The following is a 21,474-nucleotide window of genomic DNA, read 5'->3' on the forward strand; positions in this document are numbered from 1 at the left end:
ATACCTAATGTAAATGACGAGTTAATGGGTGCAGCACACCAACATGGCACATGTGTACATATGTAACAAACCTGCATGTTGTGCACATGTACCCTAGAACTTAAAGTATAATTAAAACAAACAAACAAACAAAAAAAAACCTTTAACTACATTAAATGAAAATGTGACTTGACAAGATTTCTAGATGTAGCAAAAGCAGTCCTTAGAGGGAAATTTATAGCATTGGATGTAATACATTAAAAATCACAAGATCTAAAATCAGTAATATCATGTTTCAATTAGGAAACTGTAGAAAATAAAGGAAAGCAACGTAAAGCAAGTAGAAGTAATAAACAACATCACGGAAGTCAATAAAATTAAAACACTGAAATCATCAGAAAATCAATAAAAACAAAAGCTGGTTCTTTGAGATGCTCGCTACAGTGAATGAACTTCTATGCAGGCTAACCAAGAAAAAGAAGATAACACAAACGACCAATTTCAGAAATAAAAGAGTAACCATCTCTACTGAACTGTTGGGCATTAAAAGGATAATCAAGGAATATTATAAACAATTCTATGACCGCAGTTTGGTAACCTCAGTGCAATGCATCAAGTCCTTGAAAGACAATCTTTCCAAAGTCACACTAGAATCCTAGATAATTTGAATACACTTATTTCTATTAAATAAGTTGAATTCATATTAAGAGCATTCTGAAAAAGAAAGCACCAGACCCAGATGGTTTCCTCTCGTGAAATCTACCAAATTCTTCAACAGGTGAATACAAAGACAAAAATTCATTTAATGCAATATTATTTGGTGATTTATTGTGCCATTTTTTGCTATTAAGGCATAAAAAAGGCAGGAAGGAAGCTTAAGTATACATCAATTTAGTGAACTAAATTCATCTGAAAAAACTACATAATATATGATTCCAACTATATGACATTCTGGAAAAGGCAAAACTGAAGTGACAGTAAGAATATTAATAGTTGCCAAGGTTTCTGCAGAGAAAGGACAGAGATTAATGAGAAGAGGGGATTTTTAGGAGGTGAACATATTCTTTATGAGACCGTAAGGATGAACATAATGTTATAAATATTTCAAACTTCATATATATGTATAACAGAAAGAAAGAACATTATGCAAATGATAGACTTCAGATAATAATGTGTCAATATTTTCTCATTATTAGCAAATGTATTACAGTAATGTAAGATGTTAATAATAGGTGAAATTAGGAAGTAAGGGTGAAGAGACAGAATAACATAGGAACTTCATCTATTATACGCTCAATTTTTTTTTTTTTTTTTTTTTGAGACGGAGTTTCACTCTTGTCGCCCAGGCTGGAGTGCAGTGGCCGGATCTCAGCTCACTGCAAGCTCGGCCTCCCGGGTTTACGTCATTCTCCTGCCTCAACCTCCTGAGTAGCTGGGACTACAGGCACCCGACACCACACCCAGCTAATTTTTTTTGTATTTTTAGTAGAGACGGGGTTTCACCATGTTGGCCAGGCTGGTCTCCTACTCCCAGCCTCAGATGGTCTGCCCGCCTTGGCCTCCTAAAGTGCTGGGATTATAAGTGTGACCCACCATGCCCGGCCATATGCTCAGTTTTTATGTCAATTTAAAACTCTCTAAAGAAATATATTAATTGAAAAATAATAATATAGCACCACTCTTTCAGGGAGATCTATGCTAATGTTTAACAACCAGGTAAATTCTAGACATTAGCTTGAAACATTGTCTGTCATGAAACATGAACGAAAATTGACTTTTAAGTGGATATTTACTTTTGTGGTTGTAGTAATACTTACTGACTAGGCAAATTAGAATTCTGACACATTAAAAAATAAGGCTTAATCTCTTCATAGTTTCCTCTTACATATGGGACTCTGAATACTCCCCACAATTGCGATTCTTAAATCAGCTTAATTAATGAACTTCCACAATACCTTCTTGTGGGTACATCTTCTTCTTTACCCGGAAGCCATGATGCCTCTGACGCTGGATGGTGGACACGGCGTATCTTCTTAAAACCTCTGTGAGAGAAGATGCTGGTTAATGCATTTACAATAGAGAGGGCTGTTGACATCTTGCTGACAGAAGACTAGAGGGAAAATAGTGATAATCAGTTTTAAGTTTAAATTTATGATCCTGTTCTTTACAGGCTTCCAAGCAGAGCCTGCTGAATCAAAGTGATTCAGTGAGCACTCAACACCTCTATCAGACAGACTGTAGGCAGTGCCTTCACGGAGAGGAGAACACAGCAGGATGACTGTGAGTGCAGGGCTGGTGCAGAGTGGGGGCCCGGATTCAAATTCCACTAAGCCATGTGGACCTGGCAAGCTCATGTCGTCCCTCTGCCCTCAGTCCTCTGCACTGTCATAATGAAATTTTAGCAATACTTTTTAGGCCCTACTTCTTAGTATCACAGTATAGGGCTAAAAAATCACTAAATACAGGAAAACCTTAAGAGAGGACTGGTACTTCAGTAGTGTTCTCTAAGTGTTTACTACATGCCAGGAGGAATAAGTTGGACACTTAGTGGCTGAATGTGGAGAGGATGCTTGGATGGCTCCGGGGCAGTGGCGCATGGTTTCCTATTCGGCTTTTCCGTGGGCCTGATGCCTTATGGCTTATGGAGAACATCAGCCCTGCAGGGAGGGCAGAGGAGGGGCTGTGGCTGAGATTTTACACTTGAGGGTGCTGACATTCAGAGATGAAAAGTGACGAGTAGAATCCCAACCCCAATGAGTGAAGGATCTGAGATGGGAAAGGTATTTGGTTCCCTAGAGACAGAGATTCCTGAACAACTGACACCTCTACATCACGCCCTGTGCCAGAGACCCAAGAGACCCCCTCACTGTCTTTCTCCAGTCCTCCTAGCCCGAGGTGTGTGGGTGGACAAAGGTGATGCTCTGGAGGAGATGCCTGAGACAAAGACAGGTCCTAAATGATAAAGAATTCTCCTTCCTCTTTCAGATCCTTGACCTCCCCAAAAAGATGACAGTTTATTTTAAAGGCTGTCATCTTTGTGGCCTTCTTCCCTCTCCCTTCACCCTGCCAGCTGCCTCTCAGTGACTGTCTCCTCCAGTGACTACACTGAGGGACCAGGGTCTGCTTGCCTCCTAAGGCTGTTCAGACCTTCTGACATTGCAAAATGATTGTCAAAAGATGGGTCTGCAAACAGTAACTTCCCTTCCACGGATCAAACCTGAATATGCAAGCTACTGTGAATTAACTGGAAAAGTGGCCATGTGGCTAGTGCTTTGGTGGTTTAATGAATTAAGTCTGCAACCCCCACTGCCTCCTTCACTATTGATCAGAGCCGCCTGCAATAAGGTCTGGCTAAGAATGGGCAGTGGCTGCGCCAGCTCTGGGTGTGCCTTCTCTGCTCATTCTTTCCACAGCCAAATTCAGTTTCTAATTTACACACTCCACATCCATCCCTAGACTTTGCTGTGGCAGGGGACAGAGTCCTGTCTCTTCTTAGGGAGACCTCTCCATAGCCACAGGACCCTCTCTGATGTTCACCCCAAGTTCTGTTTTCCTCTGTCACCAAATGTCCCTTCCATTAACCCAATGGCCCTCTCTTCTCCAAACCCTTTAACAGTGATCTTAGAAAGCCACTGTTTCTCTCCCCATGAACCCCGGTGAAATCCCCCCATAAAATCCTGTTTTTCTTCCTTTCTGAGAAAAAGTCTGATGCTAGATTGCTAATGTTTGCTTTCAGGGTTTGACTTCTACCTTCAGAAAAGTGTTTCTGTCCTTCCCCTTTTCTGTAATGTCTGTAATTGCAGGCGTGCAATCACGATTCTCTGGAAATAATCAGGCAGTAAGGCTGTGTTTACTCTGTGTATTCTCTGGAAGTGTGTTCACAAGATTGGTGCTATGTTTATTTTACTGTTTGGTAGAAATAATATGAAGCCACATGGTCCTGATATTTGCCTTGTGAGTTTTAAAGATTCTTATATTTTAGTTGTCTTTGTCAAAACTCTAGATATATTTTAATGCACATCTTGATGTTTTCTTCTAGATACTATAAACATATGTATTACCCACATTATCTATTTCTGTGTGTTCTTCTGTGACCCCCTGCTTGCTCTCAGAGACTACCATGTCCTGGCTTTAAGACTAACTCCATATCACAGAGAGGCAACTTAGATCTTTCTTCCCAGAAGTCCAGTAGTCTTCAGAGGACCCCCCATTCTTACATAACTAGGTCATCCAGGTCTCAGGCAAAAGCCCCTAGTATTTTGTAAAATTTGAGCTATCACAACTTTACAAGCTTTTATGTTATTACAAAGCTTTGTCCTCTTTTAGTGAGGATTTTAGCAACCGTGACCGAGTTAATAAAAAAGAGAAGGAACTACTGGAAGAAAGCATGGAAAGAATGCACAAGGTAAAATTTGACCTAGAATGAGCAGTCTCATTCACTAACCTCAACATTGTCTTATGGGTTCAATGGACCTGTGCAATCCTTTGCTCTGTTTCCTCCATCACCTTCCTGTGTAATTGTCCTCCACAACGCACATAATAGGAACATGGCAGAGGGGAGCTAATCATCTCTTTTATGCCCCACCTCAGGCTTAGATGTAAGTTTATAGTAAAAGCCTTTTCAAATGACTGCTTTAACTGCTGCCACGGCCTGTCCCATGTATCATCAGTTGAATGGAATCTCTCATGTGACTTTAAGCAATCCTTTATTGAGAGACAAGATTCAATACTAGGGACAGTATTCTAATGTAGTAAATCATTGATTTTATGTTATGAAGATCATCAGTTATTGAAAATGTGTAAATAATGAAGCCCAGTCTTACTCTTCAATGCTGTGTGTGTAAATCCACTGAGCATGCTGACCCCCACGCCTGCACCCACCTGCTAACACAGGGAGGGCCCATCCAGAAGGGAAGCTCAGCTCCAGCACTGAGGCTCTCCTCGCCAGCTTCACAAGAGAGTTGCCACAAGGATGACGGATACCCGGATAACAACCAAGTGGCAATTTGAGTACTTAATTGTCATGATCCCTAAATTACGTAGTTCAGAGGGCTTGTGGTGATAACTCTGTCCAAGACTCTAAAGCATTTCCCCAATTCTTATTGGACTTGAGCCATGTCTTGAGGAGACACCCAGCTGTGACACAGAGGCACCATATTGTCCTACTTAGTGCCTCCCTTAGTGTTTTAGAACCTGTGACTTGATCAGAAACATGGGCTTTCTATGTCGTTTCACATTAAGGACAATGTGAAACTTGCAGGGAGATGCCTACATAACTACCTGGATTCTGAGATCACTGAGGCTCTCTTATGTGAGGGATGGTGTTTGGGATCTCTGCAGGCTTGCGTAATTCCAGGCATAGAGGGTGCTGGAGCTCCCTTGCATGGTGAATAGTGATCCCTTCACTGGCTGATAAACAGAGGTTGTAGTTCAGGCCTTCAACATTAGCACCGTACGAGTAAACATCTTGGCTCCTCACTTCATAGCAAGTGAGCCAGGGCACATTTATTTATGTGGCTTAGTTTCTCCATCTGGTATGTGGATTCAATAAACAAGCTCACAGCATATGGGCATGAGGAGGTTTGAACTAATGTAAGTAAAGTGTGTGGTCTGATTTGTTAAATTAAGAAAAATGGCACTGAGAGTTGTGCTGGGTAAACACAACATTTTTTTCCTAGGGGAAACACACATAGACACATATTCACAAGCAAATCATGCAGACTTGCACATAGACCACCCCCCCTACACACTAAACTCACTCCCACACCACCTAATGTGAACGCCACCTAATGTGAACATGTTCCCAGGAACTATACATAGATAAAAAGAGTTTGTTGGCCGGGCGCGGTGGCTCAAGCCTGTAATCCCAGCACTTTGGGAGGCTGAGATGGGCGGATCACAAGGTCAGGAGATCAAGACCATCCTGGCTAACACGGTGAAACCCCGTCTCTACTAAAAAATACAAAAAACTAGCCGGGCGAGGTGGCGGGTGCCTGTAGTCCCAGCTACTCGGGAGGCTGAGGCAGGAGAATGGCGGAAACCCGGGAGGCGGAGCTTGTAGTGAGCTGAGATCCAGCCACTGCACTCCAGCCTGGGCGACAGAGTGAGACTCCGTCTCAGAAAAAAAAAAAAAAAAAGAGTTTGTCACCTGGAAAACCAGTTTCTTTTACTATACCCCCCATCCTCATTCCCACCAAGTGTCTTGGATCATGGAGGCTCTCCAGACAAAAGCCAGCAGTTAGGCTCCACATTTCCTATAGAATCTTTTTCTCACAACCAGTGAGTGATTCCAGAATACATACCATTGAATGTGCTCCCTGAAGTCACCTGTAATTAGAGAAGGAAAACACTCTGAGAATCAGGCCATGCTATGGATGGCTCGCACAGGTCTTTTGTTCACTTGGAAACTCTGGGTAACCAAGATGGGAAAGAATGTTCAAGTCAAAAGCCCCAACTCTAGAGTAGAGTTCCCGTAGGAAAGCACAGGAGTTTTCCTGAAGAATGTTTCTGTCTAGATAATTTTGGGGTAACAATGACAGAATTCTTATCTAAAGTGGAAAGCTTGTTCCTGAAGAAAATATCCCTTAACACACAGTGTACTATCTGACACTGCCAATGTTGCATGTCCTCTGGAATCAGGTGTCAGTTGGTAAGATACACCTCCTCCATTCCCAAGGAAATATTAGCTAACATCTATAATGTACTGGATAATTTTCCCATAGCTGATATCAACTGAAAAATAAGGGAACCAAGAAAACAACATTTACATCTTAGGCAAAGACAGGCTACTTTACCGTGGTAGTGGAGTAGGGCTTCCTTCTCGCACACTTTCTGGAAGGCTCGAAGGAGTCACCTAGGGGATGTGGAAGGACACAGCATGGCTGTCAGTTCATGGTGGTGCTACTCATGAATGACTCAGGGACTAGAACTTAGGGATGTGCCTGGTTAACAAGCATGGAATGAGCTTCTCCTGGACCATCCTCTTTATGGACCAAGGAAGGCAAAGAAAGAGCAGAAAGGAAATGAGAGTAGAGCCCTTGGCTTTCCAGGTAGTGGCAAATGAAAGCAACATGAAATAATCAAACTCCAAATGAACAAATACTAACATACATGCTAGGATTCAACCACAGCATCCTGTCACTTCTTCAGATCCTTTAAAAGCCCAGCAGGATGGCCACTACCTTCCTGACTCCTACCAAGTCCCTTTCAACCTCCACAGACCCATATACACTGCTACTGAATTTATCATGGAGGGTACAGGGTTCTGCCCTTGTTTATGCGTGAATTTTTTAAAGACTAAATTTAATACCATGCACCAGCATTAATCATATTTATTTCTTGTCTTGGTTACGAAAATAATTAGCCAGGCATAGTGGCTCACACCTGTAATCCCAGCAGTTTGGGAGGTCGAGGAGGGCGGGTCATTTGAGGTCAGGAACGCGAGATCGGCCTGACCAACATGGTGAAACCCCATCTCTACTAAAAAAAAAAGAAAAAAGAAAACACAAAAAATTAGCCAGGCAAGGTGGCATGTGCTTGTAGTCCCAGCTACTCGGGAGGTTGAGGCAGGAGAATCCCTTGAACCTGGAGGCAGAGGTTGCAGTGAGCTGAGATCGCGCCACTGCACTCCAGCCTGGATGACAGAGACTTCATCTCAAAAAACAAAACAAAACAAAAAACAAAAACAAAAATGGGTTGGGCCGGGCCAGGCGCAGTGACTCACGCCTGTAATCCCAGCTCTTAGGGAGGCCAAGTTGGGTGAATCATGAGGTCAGAAGATTGAGACCATCCTGGCTAACAGAGTGAAACCCCATCTGTACTAAAAACACAAAAACTTAGCTGGGTGTGGTAGCACATGCCTGTAATCCCAGCCACTCGGGAGGCTGAAGCAGGAGAATTGCTAGAACACAGGAGGCGGAGGTTACAGTGAGCTGAGATCATGCCACTGCACAACCCGGGCAACAGCGCAAGACTCTGTCTCAAAACAAAAACAAAAACAAAAACAAAAAAAATTCCCCTAAAAAAATCAATTATTAAAGATTAGAAAATACTGAAATACTTATATTTTAAAATAATCAGTATAACCTTACATTTCCCATTTAGTCTTCCTTTGCCTTGTGTCAGCAGTCATCATGTGAGGGGCTGCCTATGTTCAGCCCAGGCAACCCACAGCGAGAGAGGGCATAGCGGGGAGATGGCCCTGGTGAGCGCTGAGGCTCTTCAAACCAGCTGCCAAGGGAGTTGCAACCAGGGTGATACAGGAGGCTAATTATTTAGTGGTAGTTTGTGTTCTTACTTGTCTTGTCCCCAGGTTGTGTAGCTCACAGACTTTTTTTTTGTTTTTTAACATTTCTATAGGGGTCATTTGAAGTTCATAATGCCATCAATATCAATCAAGGGTCTTTCCATTATTTACCGGCTTTGGGATATGTGCTGAGCAGTGGCTGAGCACTGAAAGAATGTGACCGGTTGTCCCAAGTGTTGTCCTCCAACTCAAAATCCTCAACCAATTCAAAAGCATTTGGGCTTTTATGTGCCTTTCACGTAAAGACTATGACACAGCTAAGCTATTCATGTACTAATACCTGCCCTGAGCTATGTGACCACGGACACCACCCCATAATGTGGCTAGCGTGTAGGAACTCTGCAGGCTCAGATCATTCCACACATACATGCAGATGTTGGAACTCCCTTGCACAGTGACTCACGATCCCACGGCTGAGTGCTGAGGGCAGGTCGGTAGTTCAGAGCCGCAGCACTGGGGCCATATGCTTGGGATCCCATTTTGGCTCTTTTGCTGAGGGGCTCATAAGCTTGGGCACATTCATCTCTGTCTTTTTCTGCCCAGCGAAAGGTGATAGTAAATCAATCATGCCATATGTCTGTGGTGACGGCCGAATGATTCGATGTAGGTAAAGTGTACAGTATAAGTGCTCATGAGGCTTAATTATCAGTGAAATGACCTGCTTTAGATTTCACAGCTTAATAAGGCTCAGAGGCTTACACACCTTCTTGGCCTAAAACCAACCACTTTATCAAAATTCAGACCCAGTTTTGAAAGAAGCAGATAAAGTTGTCAAAAGTGCTGTGTCTGCCTCAGCTCACACTCAGTGCCCTCCACACAAAGGGCACTGCTGTCTGCCACAATGGCCTAGTGGCTTGGCTGGCACAGACAGTGGCAGAGCAAAGGGCAAGAGATCCCTAATCCCATCACCATGGCGATAGGATATCATAGACATTTCAGGGTGAAGGCAGAATCCACATTGTGGGGTCCAACTGCTGCCATGCAGACAGCTGTGCTTTTACATGTACAGGAAGGTCATTGAAGATAAATGCTGTATATCCACGGTCAACAGATGAGATGACCATGAAATGAACACCAGTGTGCTGGGTGGAGCAGCTTATCTATCTAGTCTTCTGCACTAAAACCCGTGAAACAATAGCATCTTGCCTTATTTACTAACAAATACAAGTGCCTCTAAACTTAGACAGTTTCCAAGTCACGGAACTGATGAGCACTGAACTCCCGCACAGAGCCCTGGATGATGGCTTGGGAGAACTAAGTCACACAATCCATCAAAACAGCATTAACAAGTAAACAGGTTTTCAAAGCTCTCGACATGCAAATTATACAATTATCCCTTTAATTTTTATCTTCATATATATGTACATGATCTACTTGTTTCTGGGTATAAATAATACTGTATGTTCTTAGTTAACAGTCTCTACCAATTAGTTCTATTTATCTTTCTGAGTTGAAATACTGCATTTCATTGGGTAATAGAAAAAATATTTGACTAAGATTACTCTGGAAAGGTGAGGAGGTTGGCTGATTGACTGTAATTGACAATTCTATGATTTTGGGTAACTCCCAAAGCATAAAAATAAATGTGTGTTTTATTTCACACATAGACAATACACACTCTTATTACTTTAAGAAATTAATATGTGAATGGAAATGACTTACTGCAAATTTATTAAAGTAAATACACATTTCACAAAAAAAGAAGAGAGGAAGGAAAAACATGTTAAAAACAAAGATAGGTACATTTTATTGTGTGAAAAGCCTCCAACCCATCCACAGTACTGTGGCTTTGTTCCAAACTTTTGGAAAGTAATGATTTCATAGGTTCTTAATTAGGTTAAAAACTGCATTAAAATAGGCTTTGCCACATTCTCTCCTAGGGAATAACTTAATTTGTGGGGTGGGGAATGGAACGTTGAAGGATGCAGGATGTAAAAGGAAATTGTATATATATATGTGTGTGTGTATATATATGTGTGTATATATGTATATATGTGTGTGTACATATGTGTGTGTACATATATAGATAGATTTTTTTTTTTTTTTAGATGGAGTCTTGCTCTGTTGCACAGGCTGGAGGGCAATGGTGCCATCCTGGCTCACTGCAACCTCCGCCTCACAGGTTCAAGCAATTCTCCTGCCTCAGCCTCCCGGGTACCTGGGACTACACCACACTGGGACTTCACCAGCTGCCACCACACCTGGCTAATTTTTTGTATTTTTAGTAGAGACAGGATTTCACCGTATTGGCCAAGATGGTCTTGATCTCACTTCGTGATCCTCCCGCCTTGGCCTCCCAAAGTGCTGGGATTACAGGCCTGAGTCAAGATACATAGTTTTTAAATGAAGAAAAATTTCAAAGGTACCCTGCTTGACACAAGAATCAAATATATAAATTGAGAAATAAAACATCAACATGAAACATATTTGTAACTGCCTATGGAAAATACAGAGGATAATTTTTTAAATAACATGTTTTGAAAGTATTAACTAGGCCGGGCGCGGTGGCTCAAGCCTGTAATCCCAGCACTTTGGGAGGCCGAGTCGGGCGGATCACGAGGTCAGGAGATCGAGAACATCCTGGCTAACACGGTGAAACCCCGTCTCTACTAAAAATACAAAAAACTAGCCGGGCGAGGTGGCGGGCGCCTGTAGTCCCAGCTACTCGGGAGGCTGAGGCAGGAGAATGGCGTAAACCCGGGGGGCAGAGCTTGCAGTGAGCTGAGATCCGGCCAGGATGAACATACCTCGAATGCAGGAACACAGGTTCCCCATAAGAAAAATCAAAATCAGGGAAAATGAAAGCACCAAGGTTCAATCTGCTCTGACCTTTGAAAAACTCAGCATAGACAGTGGCACTTAGGACCGAGGGCAAGAGATCCCTAATCCCAACAGCATGGCAATAGGGCATCATAGACATTCTGGGGTGAAGGCACAATCCACATTGTGGGGTCCAACTGCTGCCATGCAGACAAGTGTGCTTTTGCACATAAGGTTATTGAAGGCTCAGTGTTTTATACCCATGGTCAACAGATAATTGATAGTAATGATTTCATAGGTTCTTAATTAGGTTAAAAACTGCCTTAAAATAGACTTTGCCATATGCTCCCCTAGGGAATAACTTAATTTGGGGTGGGGAGCGTTGAAGGGTGGAGGATGTAAAAGCAAATGATACATATTTTTTAAATGAAGAAAAAGTTCACAGGCGCTCTGCTTGACACAAGAATCAAATATATAAAGTGAGGAATAAAACATAACCAGAAAACATATTTATAACTGCATATGGAAAACACAGAGGATTTTTAAAATAATATATTTTGAAAATATTAACAAGCAATTTGAAAAGACCGCATTTGACAGGCCAGGATGAACATACCTCGAATGCAGGAACACAGGTTCCCCATAAGAAAAATCAAAATCAGGAAAAATGAAACCACAAAGGTTCAATCTGCTCTGACCTTTGAAAAACTGAGCACAGATAGTGGCACTTAGGACCGAGGGCAAGAGATCCCTAATCCCATCACCATGGCGATAGGGCATCATAGACATTTCAGGGTGAAGGCACAATCTACACTGTGGGGTCCAGCTGCTGCCATGCAGACAGCTGTGCTTTTACATGTACAGGAAGGTCATTGAAGGCTCAGTGTTTTATTGCAAAAACTGAATCCCAAGCCCACACATTATTATTCTGTGCTTCCTAAAATAAGTTATGAGATGGGAAATAGGGTATCCCCAAATATAGCCAATAGTGAGAGTTTCAAATTGAAGAGGGGCACGACTGATATGTTGAGAACAGACAGAGATTCCATTCTGTTTTTTTCTTTTTCAACTTTTATGTTAGATTCAGGGTGTGCACGTGCAGGTTTTTTCCCTGGGTATATTGTGTGCTGCTGAGGATTGGGGTATTAATGATTCCAACACCTAGGTACTGAACACAGTACTCAGCGGTTTTTCAGCCTTTTCCTTCCTCCCTCCCGCTCCTAGCAGTCCCTAGTGTCTATTGTTACCACCTTCATGTCCATGGGTACTGAGAGTTTAACTCCTACTTATAAGAATATGAGGCCTTTGGTTTCCGTTACTACATTAGTTTACTTAGTGGATTCCAGCTCTAGCCATTTTCCCTCAAAGAACATAATTTCATTCTGTTGTGACTGCATAGTACTCCATGGTCTATATGTACCACATTTTTATCCAGTCCACTGTTGATGGGCACCTAGGTTGATCCCATGTCTTTGCTATTGTGAATAGTGTTGCAATAAACATACGAGTGCACCTGTCTTTATGGTGGAATGACTTGTTTTCTTTTGGATACAGATTCAGTAATGAGATTGCTGGGCTGAATGTTAGTTCTGTTTTATGTTCTTTGAGAAATCTCTAAGCTGCTTTCCACAGTGGCTGAGCTAACTTACATTCCCACCAACGGTGTATAAGCATTCCCTTTTCTTCTTATCTTTGCCAGTATCTTGCTATTTTTTTGACTTCTTAAAAATAGCCATTCTGACTGGTGTGAGATAATATCTCACTGTGGTTTTGATTTGCATTTCTCTCATGATTAGTGATGATGAGCATTTTATTCATGTTTGTTGGCTGCATGTATGTCTTCTTTTGAGAAGTGTCTATAACTATGGCCCCTTTTCAAAGGGGGTTATTCATTTTTTGCTTGTGGAATTAAGTTCCTTATAGATTCTGGATATTAGCCCTTTGTTGTATGATGGTTTGTGAGTAATTCGCCCCATTCTGTAGGTTGTCTGTTTACTCTGTTGGTTTCTTTTGCTGTGTGACAGCTCTTTACTTTAATTAGGTCCCACTTGTCAACTTTTGCTTTTGTTGCAATTTCTTTTGAAGACTTTGTCATGAATTATTTCCCATAGCCCATATCCAGAATGGTACTTTTGAAATTTTTCTTCTAGGATTATTGTAGTTTGAGGTCTTAAATTTAAATATTTAATCCAACCTGAGTTAATTTTTGTATATGGTGAAAAGGTGACCAGTTTTTTTTTTTCTTTCTTTTTTTTTTTTTTTTTTTTTTTTTGAGAGGGGGTCTTCCTCTGTTGCCAGGCTGGAGCGCAGTGGTGCCATCTCAGCTCACGGCAACCTCCACCTCCCGGGTTCAAGCAATTCTCCTGCTTCAGCTTCCCGAGTCACTGGGATTTCAGGCACGTGCCACCACGCCCAGCTAATTATTGTATTTTCAGTAGAGACAGGGTTTCACCATGTTGGCCAGGCTGGTCTCGATCTCCTGACCTTGTGATCCTCCCGCCTTGGCCACCCGAAGTGCTAGGATTACAGTTGTGAGCCACTGTGCCTGACCAATAAAGTGCATTATTAACATCAGTAAAGCTCAGGAAACATAGATTTCACCATATTTTTGTTTAATTTACAGTTTTTCCCGAGTCTTTGGAATAGATTCCTCCCTCCATGAGCCAGAGAACTTGCAATGTTCACGGCAGTGTCTTTAAATGTAGCAGTAGCAGCTGTGGGTTGAGAACACAAATCTTCCACTCTTCCTTTTAGAGCCAGCAATTCAGGGTGCTCTGTGTTCTTATTCCGCATTGGGTAGGGGCATCTGCGTGCTGGGCATGGCACCAGTGCCCCCTGGAGGAGGGAGCCAGGAAGTCCCTTTCTTCCTTCTCTAAAACCTTTTTTTCTTTATCTAGATCCAAGTTTCTAGCCTATATCATTTTCTTCTCTCTGCATAAGTTCTTTGAACATTTTGACAGATCTACTGACAGCAAATTTGTGTTTGTCTGAGAAAGTCTTTATTTTTCTTCACTTTGGAAAGATAATTTTGCTGGATACAGAATTTTAGGTTGGTGGAGTTTTCTTGCTTGCTTGCATGGGTTCTGAAGAAAAGTTTGATGTGATTTTTATTCTTATACTAACACGTGTTAGGCCCTGCTAAAGCCCAAGGTGGTTAGACTCTGGTGAAACGGTTTCCCTGGGGCAGGCTTTTGCTAAGGAGAACGGAACGCCCTGGGCATATTTCAATGTAGTTACTTTTTCCCTTCCCTGTGGGAAATGGGAGGAAATTTTTCACTGATGTTCACAAGAGCCTCTGGCAGAGCTCCTGGAGGTTCCTGAAAGTGTAGGGCCCCCTAAGACTGGGCTCCCTTAATTCTTAATTCTCAAGTTTCTGTACACGGAGCCTCCAGCGATTTGTCATTTACATTTCAGTCTTCCCACTGTGGTTCTGGCGCCGCAGCCAGCCTCCGATCCTGTTAGGCTGGGACTTGCTGCCTCTCCAGTGGGGGCATAATGGTTTGCCCTATTAGCCTCAAGTCTCTGGTGGATCTAAGACAAGTTGTTAATGTTCAGCTTCTTCAAGGTGTTTTTTGTTGTTGTTGTGAGGACAGGAGTGACAGCTTCCAAGCTGGAAAACAGAAGCCACATTTGGGGTTTGTGTCAAGATATTTTTCCAATGACACAGAATGATGCCACACACATTTCCATACATGTCTTTCGATGCAGCTGTGCATGTGTTTCTGTTATCCTAAGAGTGAAATACCTGAGTCCTAAATGTGCTACTTTCTAGAACTAGTATTCAATGCCAAACACAGTATCCCCTCCAGCAGATGAGAGTTCTTGTCGCTCCAGATTCTCTCCAACACCTGGGGTTCTGTCTTTTAAATTTCAGCCGTTTGGGAGGATGTGTTATCTTGTTGTGATGTTAATTTGCATTTACATGAATATTAAGAAAGTTGAACACATTCAAGTATTTGCTTTTATAAATTACATGTTTAAGTGTTTTACCCATTTTTCTTTCTGTTAGTGATTTTTAGGAGCTCTTTACATATTGTTGATGTGAGCCCTCTGTCAGTTCTGTGTTCATAGATCTGTTCCCACTCTGCAACTTGCCTTTTCACTTTCTTTAGTGGTGTCTCTTAATAAACAGAAATTGTCAATTTGAATATAGTCTAATTTATCAATTTCTACCCTTAAAACTATGTCTCTTTGTGATCTGTTTAGTAAATCTGTCCCCACTCATGGTCATAAAAATTGGCTGGGCACGGTAGCTCATGCCTGTAATCCCAGAACTTTGGGAGGTCAAGGTGGGCAGATAACCTGAGATCAAGAGTTCGAGACCAGCCTGGCCAACATGGTGAAACCCTCTAAAAATACAAATATTAGCCGGGTGTGGTGGCAGGTGCCTGTAATCCCAGCTACTTGGGAGGCTGAGGCAGGAGAATCACTGGAGCCCAGGAGGTCAATGCCACAGTGAGCAGTCATTGTACCACTGCATTCCAGCCTGGGTGACAGAGCAGGATGCTCTTTCAAAAATAAAGAAAAAAATAAACCTAATGAACTCTAAGATTTCTAATTTGAAGATAGAAGCAATAAACAAAATGAGAAACCAAAATACATTCTGTATTTGATTAAAGCAGAGGTCAGCCATAACTCTGAACCTAAGAATAAAAGGAGGTCACCTGAAGCAGCTGTGAGTAAGCAGGAAAAGATAGGAAGCAGAGAGCAGATCCTCACGGCCAGATCTTAGAAAAAAAATAATAAATTAGGATGACATACTTTTGCAAAATTAAGGAAATCCCCTTAGGTGCTAATTCAAAATTTATTGTTTGCAATAGGACTAATAAAGAAATTCAGCTAGTAGCGGTATGTGCTGTGGGCTGAGTTTGATTTCAAGAACAGAAGAGGCAGGACCAGTGAGAAATAGCACAGATATATTTGCAAAAGCAGCCCTCTCACGTTAGGAAGAAGGGATACTTTTGCACAGTGAACAGCACTACAACTGCTCATCTCTTTCATATACTATTACACACGGAATGACTGAGTTAATCCTGTGTTCCACACATAGTCCTCCCTGCCCCTAGTGAATAGAGAAACCCAATTTCACCTTGGCTATCTCTAGATCAATTACCTGTTAATAGGTTTACTGTTTTCTTTACCTTTACTTTCAAGAAGAACTAAATATCCCCAAGTGGTATTTCAGCTTCCACTTAATGAAACCTGTCATCTAAAGAAGTCAGTTTCACCCGCAGGAACTAATATCTCTAAATAAGGAGAACCCAAAGTTTCACAAAAGGGAAGAAAAAGTCTGCAAGTGCAAATTAGGCATCGTAGTGCAGGGGCCCCCTCCCCTTGATTTTCAGATTCATGTGTTTTTGTTTTAAGAGAAATAACACTACACCGTGGTCACTGATTCAAAGTTTATACCACACAGTGCAGGACAACATCCCAACCTCACTGTGTGTTGTTTACCAGCTGGGAGCTTTAACTGAGTTACACGATTCCATTTCATCACGTCAGGTTCTTCCAGGTGATGGCATTATGTTGTAAATCCAATGAATTGCATAAACATGAGCCTATCACCAGGTTTTTTTTTTTTTTTTTTTCAGTGAAATGAGTTCCTTAATCAAAAACAATGTTGTATGGGATACCATGATGGTGAATAACAAATTATTTAAGTTCATGCATGGTAGTACCAGCAAAACAATTGCAAATGTAAAAGGTGAGTTCGTACCCAGAATAAGTATCTATTTCAGTGAGGACAAAATCCCTAAGGGATGGGTTTCAATGTCATCAATCTGCAAGTTGACGGGGTAGCCCCTGAGGGAAGGTTGTCGTTTTAGCCTTAGAGTTGTTCTACATTGGTCCAGATACAATTTGATTATGTAAAGTCGTGAATACCTTCTATCCTTAATGCCATGTGCATTTGTCCATGAGCCCATTGAGCAAGTGTCAGTTAACTAACATCTATTACACAACATGTCATTTTATGCCTTTGATTACTCTTCTTCAGTGGATTCCCTCTAATAAGAATTTACTTGGGATACAAGTATTTTCATACTTTGTGTCTATTTTAAGAAGTCATCCTTGGCCTGGAGAGGTGGCACACTCTTGTAATCCCAGCACTCTGGGAGGCTGAGGCAGGAGGATCACGAGGTCAGGAGATCAAGACCATCCTGGCTAACATGGTGAAACCCTGTCTCTACTAAAAATACAAAAAAATTAGCCGGGCGTGGTGGCGGCGCCTGTAGTCCCAGCTTCTTGGGAGGCTGAGGCAGGAGAATGGCGTGAACCCGGGAGGCGAGCTTGCAGTGAGCCGAGATCGCGCCACTGCACTCCAGCCTGGGCGACAGAGTGAGACTCTGCCTGAAAAAAACAAAACAAAACAAAACAAAAAAGAAAAAACTTATCCTCTCATCATCCGTCGTTTAATATTCTTCCTTCCAATTCCCTGATCATCTAGCCAACTACTAGCAGCTACTCATGAATCAGGGTCCACTTCTGGTAAAACCATCTGTACACAAGTTAGGTAAGTGAACCAATGTGGGAAATTTGTCAGTTTCTAAGCTTGTCTGTTTAGCCATAGAATGGACCCAGAGAATCACTGATCCAACTGTGAGACAATCAGGTAAAAATTTCATTATCATTTGACCCCCCAAAAACCTGAACTGTTCTGATTTTTTTGTTTTGTTTTTTTTGAGACCGAGTCTGGCTCTGTCGCCCAGGCTGGAGTGCAGTGGCGCGATCTCAGCTCACTGCAAGTTCCGCCTCCCGGGTTCACGCCATTCTCCTGCCTCAGCCTCCGGAGTAGCTGGGACTACAGGAGCCCGCCTCCACTCATTTTTTTGTATTTTTAGTAGAGACGGGGTTTCACCATATTAGCCAGGATGGTCTCGATCTTCCAACCCCGTGGTCCGCCCGCCTCGGCCTCCCAAAGTGCTAGGATTACAGGCGTGAGCCAAAGCGCCCCGCATAGATGTTGTTTTTCAACATGTCATTATGAAGACAGCCCATGACTTAAGAAAACATCTATTGTGGAGAACTTCTCTACATTTTGAAACAATCGCGCTGAACGAATTCCAGCCTCACTGAAACTTAGATTTTATTTTTCAGCTGAAAAATGAGCACAGTCATTCCTGTTTGGGCGCCGCAGCGGGCCCGGAGGTGGGCGCGGGCGAGGCCGTGCTGCTGCCTGCGCATGCTCAGGGTCGGCGTTCAGGCGAGGCTGGGCCATCCCAGCAAGTTAGGTCAGACGAGGGAATCCCAGGGGTAGCCAGTAGGAATGGTGGCGTCCTGCCTCGGGGTCCTCTTTAGAGAAGCTATGGCCTCTTTACAATCTTCCGGTAACAATAGAAGATGGAGACCAGGCCAGAAAACCTGGGAGATTTCATTATTCAGAGACAACTCTTGGAGCCCTTCTGAGACCATAGGAACAATCCCAGCCTAGCCCGGGGATGTTGAGAGACCCATGGAGCCTGGAGCAGCCACCCCAGGTAAGGCCCCCTGGCGCAACCAACCCTGAGCTGGTCTGGAAGCCGACTAGTTAGAGGCACATGAACGAGCATATCCGAGGTCACCCAAAGAACCACCCAGCGGAGTTACAGAATTGTGAGCTATTAATACGTCAATTTTAGGTGTTTTAAAACACTAAGTTTTGAGGTGAGTTATTAGGAAGGAAAAGCTGATACACAGGCAAAAGGTGAAAAGGTTGTTTTGTTATGAAAGCCCTCAAAGGAGAGCAGCTTATCACCTGGTGGTTCTTTTAATGCATAGGAAAACGTACGGGCTGTGATGCTGAAATACTGCCTAAGCTTCAAACACACACACTTTGCCGCCATCAATACTTAATCAAGAAGCCTAGCACACGTAACTGAATTCTGAGCACAGCCACCCTGGCAGGGACCCCACTGAGGAATCCACACCTGATACCGCCACTGCACAGTCGTACTGGGCGCCTCTCACTGCAGGTATCATGGCCAGCACAGAGTTTTGTCTCCAGGATTAGGGGATCGGGTACATGTCCGACAATGCAGGATTCTTACTCCTAACCCACAGCCATGACAATAAGAATAAAAATGCAGTCCTTATCTCACACCTACTATATTCATAATGTTCATGGCAACCGTGTTTTTATTTTATGAGCCTGACATGGTACAATTTTATTCTCTTTTATCAGTGGTGGTTTGCTAGATGTAATTTACTATTTTCTCCTTGTGTGAGATTGCTCATATCAGATATTAAAGGTACTGCTACTAAAAAAAATTATATTTCATGATTTAAAAAACTAAAACTTTAAATACGTGGTTCAAAAGGACTCAAGATTCATGATTTGTTTTCTTTTTTCACTGAATTTGACCCGCTCTGATGACTGTACCTATAAATGGGATACCAACAGTATACAAGCTTGCCTTTTCTCCACATCCTCTCTAATGCTTGATATCTTTCCTCTTTTTAAAAATAGTCATCCTAACATGTGTGAGGTGCTGTCTCAATTTTTGTTCTGTTTGCATTTCCCTAATGATTAGAGATTTTGAGTACCTTTTCATGTGCTTTTTGACCATCTGAATATATTCTTTTGAGAAGTGTTTAAGTCTTTTTGACTATTTTTTAATTGAGTTTTTTTTGATACTGAATTGCATAAGTCCTTTATATATTTTGGATATTAACTCCTTATCAGATATATGGTTTGGAAATATTTTTCCCATTCTTAATATTGCCTTGTGGTTTTCTTGATTGTTCCCTTTGCTATGCAGGAGATTTGTAGTTGGACATAATCTCGTTTGCCTATTTTTGCTTTTGTTGCCTGTGCATTTCATGTAATATCCAGAAAATTATTGCCAAGACCAATGCCAAGATGGTTTTTCTTCATGTTTTCTTCTAGAAGTTTTACAGTTTCAAGTATGACATAAGTATTTGAAGCATTTTGAGTTGATTTTTGTGAAATATAAGGTGAAATAAGGGTCTAATTTCATTATTCTGCATGTGTATATCCAGTCATCCCAACACGATTTGTTAAAGAGATTGTCCTCTCCCCATTGTGTGTTCTTGACACCTGTGTCAAAGATCAGTTAACTGTAAAGGTGTCGCTTTATTTCTTGGTCCTCTATTCTGTCCATTGGTCTATATGTCTTTATTGTGCCAGTAGTGTGCCACTTTGATTACTACAGCTGTGTGGTACGTTTTGAGATCAGACAGTGCAATGGCTCCAGCTTTGTTCAGGGATATGGTTGGTAGTTTTCTTTTCTTGCATTTCCTTTTCCTGGCTTTGGAATCAAGCTGCACAAAACGAATTTGACAGTGTTTGTTCCTCTATCTTTTGAAGGTTATAGAAGGGGTTGATGTTCGTTCTTTGGGTGTTTGGTAGACTTTCCCCATGAAGCCACCTGGTACTGTGCTATTCTTGGTTGAAGAGTTTTTGACAACAGATTTCATCTTTTTCTTAATGGTTTGTGCAGGCTTTCTGTTTCTTCTTGAATTAAGTCTTGGCAAATTGTATGTTTCTAGGAATTTATCCATGTCTTCCAGGTTATCCAAGTTGTTGGCATATAATTGTTCATAATATGGCAGGTTATCCAAGTTGTTGGCATGTAATTGTTCAAAAGATCCCCTGTGATCTTTTTTATTTCTGTGTTATGCATTGCAACATTTACTCTTTAATTGTTGATTTTGTCTATTTGAGTACTCTAACGTTTTATCTAAGAGTTGGTCAATGTCATTTATCTTTTAAAAACCAATTTTTGTTTCATTTTTTTTTTTCTATTTGTTTTTCTACTCCCTACTTTGTTTACTTTTGCTGTAGTCAGTATTATTTCCTTTTCTTTTCTTTTTTTTTTTTTTTTGGCTGACTTTGTGTTTATTTTAGTTCGTTGAGTTGTAAAGTTGCATTGATTTATACAGCTCTTTCTTTTTAAAAATGTTGGTGTTCAGTGCTATAAACTCTTAATAATGTTTACGCAGCATTCCATAAATTCTGATGATTTTATTTTGCATTTTTGTATATATCAAGCTATTTTAAAAATATCCTGTTGATGTTCTCTTTTACTCTATGATTGTTCAAGAGAGTGTCATTTGGTTTCCATATATTTGCGAATTTTCCTGTTTGCTATTTTTGATTTATTGTTTTATTACATTGTGCTCTCAGAAGACACTTGGTATTATTTTAATATTCTCATATTTGTTAAGACTTGTTTTGTCACCTGACATGAGACCGAATATCCAACTGAGGCGTGAGTGTTTCCTGGTGCCTGAGGACTCTCTGGGACCCGGATTTCCACATGAGGCCTGATGTCAGGACTTCTGAGGCCTAGGTGCTCCTGGTGAGCATTAGGCCCCAAGTGAACACCCTGGCTCCAGGTAGATATATGGCCTCAGGTGGCCGTCAGGTCCCAGCTGGGTGCACACTGGACTTGAGGTTTACATCAGGCACCGGGTTTACACCCAGGCCCCAG

General features: G+C 41.8%; 1 protein-coding gene across 1 annotated transcript in view; it reads right to left on the reverse strand.

The window, feature by feature from the left end:
- Positions 1 to 21,474, reverse strand: part of LOC139358390 (uncharacterized protein PF3D7_1120600-like) — a 33,922-nt gene that overhangs the window by 10,679 nt on the left and 1,769 nt on the right. The window contains 3 exon segments of the mRNA XM_071078923.1: positions 1,935 to 2,021; positions 6,282 to 6,306; positions 6,774 to 6,860. Coding sequence (XP_070935024.1) covers positions 1,935 to 2,021; positions 6,282 to 6,306; positions 6,774 to 6,860 — 199 coding nt within the window.

This window comes from Macaca nemestrina, chromosome 15 (genome assembly GCF_043159975.1).
Source record: "Macaca nemestrina isolate mMacNem1 chromosome 15, mMacNem.hap1, whole genome shotgun sequence".
Taxonomy (NCBI): Eukaryota; Metazoa; Chordata; class Mammalia; order Primates; family Cercopithecidae; genus Macaca; species Macaca nemestrina.